General features: G+C 36.0%; 2 protein-coding genes and 1 long non-coding RNA gene across 3 annotated transcripts; 2 read left to right on the top strand and 1 right to left on the bottom strand.

Annotated features, from left to right (window-relative positions):
* The first annotated feature begins 2,417 nt into the window (after positions 1-2,417).
* Positions 2,418-5,421, top strand: LOC109341665. Its single transcript, XM_019579609.1, has 2 exons — positions 2,418-2,686; positions 3,396-5,421. Exon 2 carries the CDS (start codon positions 3,522-3,524, stop codon positions 5,271-5,273), a length of 1,752 nt encoding a protein of 583 aa, XP_019435154.1. The 5' UTR covers positions 2,418-2,686; positions 3,396-3,521; the 3' UTR covers positions 5,274-5,421.
* Positions 5,422-6,101: 680 nt separating this feature from the next.
* On the bottom strand, positions 6,102-8,169 carry LOC109341666 (probable LL-diaminopimelate aminotransferase, chloroplastic). Its single transcript, XM_019579610.1, has 3 exons — positions 7,815-8,169; positions 6,883-7,089; positions 6,102-6,558 (listed from the first exon to the last, which is right to left on the bottom strand). Exons 1-3 carry the CDS (start codon positions 8,139-8,141, stop codon positions 6,265-6,267), a joined length of 828 nt encoding a protein of 275 aa, XP_019435155.1. The 5' UTR covers positions 8,142-8,169; the 3' UTR covers positions 6,102-6,264.
* LOC109341668 lies at positions 7,098-7,990 on the top strand. The gene is made up of 2 exons (XR_002106976.1): positions 7,098-7,727; positions 7,770-7,990. It is a non-coding gene; the product is annotated as an uncharacterized LOC109341668 (long non-coding RNA).
* Positions 8,170-8,219: the final 50 nt, after the last annotated feature.

Genomic DNA, 8,219 nt, shown 5'->3' with positions numbered 1-8,219 from the left:
CCTCAACTTCATGGTTTACACCAAAGAGGTTATTCTATTTTATTTTCAACCTTTTTTTGGTTCCTGAAATTAATGTTTTTATGGATTTATTTTTTGTTATGTTAGTTAATGGTAATAGTCATTCATATTTGACCAATTTAGGTGTAGATTAAGAGGGAATGTGGAAATTCAATCCTTTTGTGCATTTAAAAATTCTTACTTGTGTTGTAGGTTACTGGCTATGTTTTGTGTGATTAGCTTCATAAACTATTTGGACCTAGCAATGGTGTTAATGGAAGTACAGGAACTTGCACCAAAAGGTGGTACCTGTACACCTGGAACTGGAATACAGTGAGAATTACTTCTCTTTAATTTTTGTGCTTAGTCTTTTATTTGTACTTTTGATGCATTCAACAGCCGCATATTTTAAGTGATTCTCAAAGGAGAACAACACCAATGGCAATCAAACTAAAATCTTATAGTTTTTCTGACTCATTGTTCTTTCACAACAAGAATAGAGGATGTTGTCATTGTTTTAAATTGAGTCGGGTATATCTATATGATTTATCTTCAAAAAGTTTGAATGAAATGATTGAAAAAGAAAAGTGAAAAAATTGAGATATTGGTGAGAAACCTATGTTTTTTTCTCCATATTATGAAGGAATCATCCACCACTTGATGTGGGATTTAATTTATACTCTACTAAACCACAACAAACTAAAACATTTTCCACACTGTCACATATATCAAACTATGGTAAACTAAAGTATTCTCCACAATTTTACACATTTATCATTTAAGAGGGAATCATGATCTTGAAAAACTTCAGAATTGAAGAGGTGGTTATAACATAGATTTGTAACTAAAAATAAAAACATTTCCAAACACTTGAAACAATGTCACTAGATATGAATAAGTGATCAATAAATTCAATATGATTATTGCATAACTTGTAGACCATGTTATCCACCCTCACAATAATGTTCCTTTTAAATAATTCATCTTTTGTTGGAAGCATTCTTCTTATGAGTTTCCAGACGAAACAACAAATATTTGATGGCATAGTTTAACTCTTTACCTATAGGCGATTGTTGATGATTCAATTGAGCCAAATATATAGTTAGAACCATATAGTCACATTAGTCATCTAATCTGCATCTCCAACTATCAAGGACATCTCTTTTACAGGAATAACGATGAATCAAGTCATACAAATTCCGAGTCAATGACTCCTTTCTGCCAAACAGACTTCTCCTCCACGAAATTTCCCAGAAGCATGTTGATTTGATGCAAGATGAAATAATCTAGGGAAGATCATCTTAATATTCTGATTACTCACCCAAATATCATGTCAGAAAAGAGTTTGAAGATCAGTACCAATTTTCATCCAAACATTTCCATCAAACCACTCACCTTTGACCCTGTTAGGACAGCCCACTTTTCCTAAATCCTTCCACCATCTTGAAACAAAAACATTCCTTTGCATGGACCAATCAGAATCATATTTTGAATTAATTACCTTCACCCAAAATGCTTCCTTATCTTAAAGTCTACACCATCTCCATTTCTCCAGCAAAGCATGGTTGAAATGGAAAGCATGATTGAAATGGAGACGATTCTTAACCCCTACACCACCTTGCTCCTTAGGTTTGCAAACCACAACCCAAGCCACCCCAGCAATACCTTTACCGCCTCTCGTATTCCCCCTAAAAAAACTATCTTGCAAGCTAACAATTTTGGCTAAAACCTTCTTAGGAGCTTTATAGAGGACAATATATAAGTAGAAATGTTAGATAAAACAGAATTTAGAAGAATTAATCTACCTCCAAACAATATATATTAGTAATGAATTCAAATATGAAACTATGACTCTTGCAATAGTCATATTTAAATTTGGACATGTGATGCAAAATTATAAATATATTCTTCCAAACGTTGAATGTTTTTTTATGGTGTTCTTTAAACTAGAGCGATGATAGTTAAAGACTTTATTTTGACTATTAAATATAATAGTTCGTTTGAATTCAGGAAGATAATATCACTCACATTTATATGGCTCCAGATATCCAATGGGTGTTGGATAACCATCATTCCAAATAATATTTCCCTGACAAATAATTATAAATATGAAGATAAATTAGAACTCAATAATATTAGTAGGAGAGTCATAAAAAGTTAGAGTTTGGTAGTAATGATGGAGAGACTTACTGAGTTTGGTGAAAAAGTAAAAATAAGGAAAAATAAAATTACAATGAGATAAAATGGGAAGTAAGAAATTGAAAAAATTAGCTAATTAAAAAATAACTTAACACATGATTTTAGAGTTTTTATATTGAGTTTATTTTTCAAAAAAAAAAACCTGAATTTATAATGTAATAATTGCCAAAAACTAAAAAAAAAAAATCCTCACCAAACATGCAATTAGCTACACTTATAACTCATAAGGCATCAAAATTAAAGCATGAAAATAAAATATGAAAAAGAAAAAGGACATTTCCAATCTTGCTCAAGTTGACATGTCAGAAAACCCCCAGCTTCACATTAGGAAATGACAATAACACCCCTAAGTGACCCAATCAACCCTAACCTTTTGTAACAGTACCCAAGCTTGTTCATCATCTTCTATCTCTATCTCTGTCTGTCCACTGATGATAGATATTCTATTGGATCTTACTCTTCTTTCACACTCTCTTTCTCTCTTCTTCAGGTAACCAACACCCTCTCTTTTCTCTTTCTTTTCATTCCACTGTACCTTCATTTTGAGCTGCTTTACCTTGTTTATTATGTGCCTACTTGAAAATTTCTGTTCCTTATGAATTGGGTTGATGTCAAAATTGAATTTTTCTTCATAATCTCTGTTGGGTGGGTCTTAATTTTGTAAGACGGTTTTCTTGTGAGTGTCCTGAGCTGTTTAGTGTGGTAACTATATATGCAAGAATGATTTTTACTAGACATGTGCCTTTCTACTCAGTTCAACTCTTTATTTTCTTATGATTAGAATGGAGTTTAGGAACATTTAAGGTTGAGAGTGCAACACTAATAGCAGACCATTGAATTTGCTATTGTTTTAAATCAATATACATACTTTGTATTGATTGTTGTTTTAAATGATTATATGAATACAAGTTGAGTCCCCTTTGATGAATATAATATCACAACATTTACTTATGAAAGGGAGATGCTATTTATGAACCGGAGTTGGATGATGTTGGATGTTTGGCTGATTTTGAGAGTAGATGAAGATAGATTGCCCCATATGGGTTTTAAATAGGAAATGATAGTAAATGCTGCATAATTCTTGGGAGTTCTGTAACTTCTGTTTTCTTGATGATCCTTGTCTATTTGGTTACAGAAACCAGTGCCTTGAATGCCTTCTGATTAAGTGTACTAACTTCTTTTTTTGCTGGATTTTGCAGATTATTTTAAGGAGGAAGCTGCTTGTACATATAATTGAGAAAATGGTATTCTTCCTAGTTAATTGCAGGTTTGAGTGCTTCATTATTACCTCATAGAATATAACAAACAGGTAAAACCTTGACTTCATGGAAGACCACACTTTTGTTGTTGGTCAAGAATTTACTGATGTTAAGTCATTCCGGAATGCAATTAAAGAAGCTGCTATTGCACAGCATTTTGAGCTTCATATTATTAAAAGTGACTTGGTTCGCTACTTTGCCAAGTGTGCCTCAGACGGCTGTCCATGGCGGATTCGTGCCATCAAACTCCCAAAAGCCCCAACGTTTACTATAAGAAGTCTTGAAGGGACACATACTTGTGGGAAAAATGCACACCATGGACACCACCAGGCTTCTGTTGATTGGATTGCGAGTTTCATAGAAGAAAGGTTGCGAGATAACATCAATTATAAACCGAAAGATATTTTACATGACATCCATGAGCAATATGGGATAACCATACCATATAAGCAAGCTTGGCGTGCAAAGGAACGGGGCCTTGCAGCAATATATGGCTCCTCTGAAGAAGGATATTATCTACTTCCTTCATATTGTGAGCAGATAAAGAAAAATAATCCTGGAAGTGTTGCAGAGGTGTTTACCACTGGTACAGATAACCGCTTTCAGAGGCTTTTTGTTTCCATTCATGCATCAATTTATGGTTTCCTTAATGGTTGTTTGCCCATTGTTGGACTTGGTGGAATCCAGCTGACAAGTAAATACCTTAGCACTTTGCTTTCAGCAACTTCTTTTGATGCCAATGGTGAGTTGTTTCCACTTGCTTTTGGAGTTGTTGATGTAGAAAATGATGACAGTTGGACATGGTTCCTGTCTGAGTTGCATAAGGCACTAGAGGTGAATACTGAGAGCATGCCACAGGTTATTTTTTTGTCACATGGGCAAAAGGGTATTATGGATGCAGTAAGAATGAAGTTCCCAAATTCTTCTCATGCATTCTGCATGCGTCACTTAAGTGAAAGCATTGGCAAAGAATTCAAGAACTCTAGACTCATCCATCTTCTGTGGAAGGCTGCATATGCCAGCACAACTATGGTATTTAAAGAAAAAATGGCTGAAATACATGAGGTCTCTTCTGAAGCTTCTAAATGGCTACAACAATTTCATCCTTCTCAATGGGCCCTGGTATATTTTGAAGGAACACGATATGGTCATTTGTCCTCTAACATTGTGGAGTTCAGTAAATGGATTCTTGAAGCCCGGGAGCTGCCAATTATCCAGGTAATCGAGCGGATTCATAGCAAGCTTAAGGTGGAGTTCAATGACAGGCGTTTAAAAAGCTGCTCATGGTTCTCTGTGCTTGCCCCATCTGCTGAGAGTCGAATGGTTGAAGCTATTAGCCAAGCGTCCACATATCAAGTCCTTAGATCAGATGAGTTTGAGTTTGAGGTTCTATCAGATGATCGATCAGAGATTGTAAATATCGGCAGCCATAGCTGTTCATGCCACAATTGGCAGCTATACGGGATACCATGCTCCCATGCTGCTGCTGCTCTTATCTCATGCCGTAAGGATGTTTATGCATATACTGAGAAGTGTTTTACTGTTGCAAGTTACAAGGAGACTTATGCAGAGGAAATACACCCCATCCCAGGAAAACTTGATTGTCGGAAAACAGATGAGTCCATCATGGATGATGATATCCTTGTTGTCCGGCCACCTAAATTTCGACGACCACCAGGACGTCCAGAAAAGAAGCGGATATGTGTGGAGGACCTTAACCGTGACAAGCATACAGTGCATTGTAGTCGGTGTAATCAAACTGGACATTACAAGACAACTTGCAAAGCAGAGATGATTGATAGTATAGAGCAGTTTTAGTTCAAATTTTGTAATATGTAGTTCACTAAATAACTAGCTAATTAGCATCTAGAGACCCTACGCTTAACTTGCATGTTATTCAGGTCATGTAAGAAAGGTATATCATTGTATTTAATCAGTTAGTGTAGAACTTAAATTTTGAGCTTCAGCAGGATTGTAATGATGAAAGTAAGTTAGTCATGATTCTTTGCGTTCTCATAGGTTAAATAGTAAAGAGTTGGGTCAAGATTATACGTTATATCATAGAATCCGAGAATCCAGGGTGAAGGAAACTTTAAATGATGAGGAATGACAAAACAATTGGACTTGATAATATTCCTATTGAGACCTAGAAGGTTCTAGGAGAGTAGGGCATTAATTGGCTCACAAAGTTCTTTAATGAGATTATGAGGTCTTAGAAGATGTTAGACATGTGGAGAATAAACATTTGAATCCTTATTTATAAGAAGGGAGGTGCACAAAATTGTGCAAAGAAATTGTGATACAACTATGGATAATCACAACAACTTCTAGGCTAAAACAGGAATATCTGAGATTGAGCACCTCTTCTTGAAAGCTAGGATGAAAACTAAGGATTGAGGGTATGCACGCCCAGAGACATAAAATCACTTGCTTCTTGTTCTGGAGGTTCCAAACTGAAATAAATTGTTTCGTGAATAGATAGTCTATGGCTACAAGTTAGCACTAATGAGTTGAGACCTGCAAGCCCTCTCACAAATTCATTTAGTTGAATTGCTGGGTTAACATTTTCCATAGAAACAAATAAAAGATTTAACATTATCTAAATGAAGATGTGCAGTTGCAGGCTCCAAGTGCACAATGCAAAGATGAAAAGGCAAATAGCACATAATAAAAGTTCTTAATTGATAGTGAGTAGTGACTGTCTTTACATCCTTATAGTCTAAAGTCCAAGGAAGATCAATAAAATTATCTGAAAAGACACACAACCCACTCCAGTCCAAGAATACATCTCGAAACCAAAGAGATATTCTCACTTGTATAGCTGCCTGAATCTTCTGCAGGCCTCCAAGACATTTTCCCGGTGACCAAATGCACTAACCCTAACAAAACCTTCACCACCAGGTCCAAAACCACTACCAGGAGTTGTAACCACATGTGTCTTTTCAAGAATCTCACCGAATACGTCCCATGAGCTTCGACCAGGGAAATAGACCCACACATATGGTGCATTTTCCCCTCCATAGACTTTGAAACCAAGTGAATCAAATGTCTCCACTATTATGTCAGTATTTTCTTTGTAGAATCCAATAACATCACGCATAGCCTGCATTCAAATTCGGCAGGTCTGTTATACACCATGCATAGACTCGTTCTTGCTTGAAATGATTAAAGAAAACCACATCAAAGCCTATGCATTTCCCACATCGTTAAAGGCTAAGAATAAAGTTGTTAAAGGGTGGTATATTAGAGCAATGGATGTGAAGTTTAATGGTGCTATAATAATATAAGCATCAAACCAGTATAAGGTGTTGGCAACAGTGGGCCTTTTCCTTGGAAGGGGCAAAGGAAAATGCAGGGCTAGAGGGATAATGTATGAAAAAATTCTTTCTTTTTCATAAACTTCAGTAATAAAACAAAATCACTGGACCTTAAGACCATCTGGTGAAAGGCAAGCCAGACCACCGGCCTGGGAAATATTGGATGCACCATTGAAGCAAGTAGATACAATACGGTTGAAGTCTTTGGCAACAGGAAATCCATCAGAAAAAAGCAACTGCTTTGGAACCACAGTCCAACCCAGACGAACTCCGGTAAACCCAGCATACTTGCTAAATGATGAGGTCTCAAGGGCAACCTGCAATTAATAGTAACAAGTCATGCATATCGATGTGCAAATTTACAACAGGAACCCATGGTATACACTGAGGAACAAAAGGAAATTACAAACTTTTTGGGCCAACTTTTATAAAATATTTTAACACCAAATCCGTTAGTGGGAATTCTGGTTGATTTTATCATCCAGTTATGTTACAAAAATCTCCATATCCATACAGTGGAATAATAGAGATTCATCTTCAAATCAACCTAGTAAATATTGCAAATAGAAGTAGAAACCACATAGAGTAAGCAAGTGCAAATTTATTACTAACAAAATGTTCAGTGCCTTGAAAATAGTTTGAAAAGGCAAGTACTCCTAAACTATTTCTAGAGTAAAAATCAGTTTGACATGGCAATATTGGATGAAAATGAACAATCAAATCTTAACTAATCTAGCATGGTACGAGTGAAAAGATTCATCATCTAGATCAAAGCTAGAATAACTCATGTCATGCAAGAAGGAATATTCGGGCATTGGAGTGTTGCAAAATATTCTGGCACAAAATAACATTCACAAGAAGCTAATTTAAATTATAGCAGTGGCCACATGCACTCAAGTGACAACACATGTAATCAGAGAAGAATATACCAGATACATCCTATCATAATATAGAAGTATTTAATAAATGCTAGAATCACATGTGGTTAAGCGTGAAGATAATGACCAAATTTTAAACATCAAAATATCAATTAAAGACAGACCTCTTTGGCTCCTGGAATTTCAAAGATGGAGCGCGGATTGTCACCAGTAATGTACATTGCATATGCTGAATCATAGACTATTATAGACCCATTGTCCTTAGCAAACTGAACTAGTTGGGTCAGTTGCTCCCTTGTTGCGGCAGCACCAGTAGGATTGTTCGGTGAACAGAAAAAAATTATATCTGGTCGAGAAATAGAAGACAAATCAGGGAAGAAACCATTTTCAGGTGTACACCTCATGTACTCAATGTTAGCAAACTTCTCAACATCCTTTTGGTAGAGGCCAGTCTGGCCCATAATTACACTCGAGTCTACATAGGCCTGCATATAAATAAAATAAGCTACATTATTTACAGAGAACATCTATGGGAGACAACAAGGCCCGTAACTGGAGCAACGGTTCTC

This window comes from Lupinus angustifolius, unplaced genomic scaffold (assembly GCF_001865875.1).
Source record: "Lupinus angustifolius cultivar Tanjil unplaced genomic scaffold, LupAngTanjil_v1.0 Scaffold_559, whole genome shotgun sequence".
In the NCBI taxonomy this organism is placed as follows: Eukaryota; Viridiplantae; Streptophyta; class Magnoliopsida; order Fabales; family Fabaceae; genus Lupinus; species Lupinus angustifolius.
This window is presented reverse-complemented; position numbering and strand designations above follow the sequence as displayed.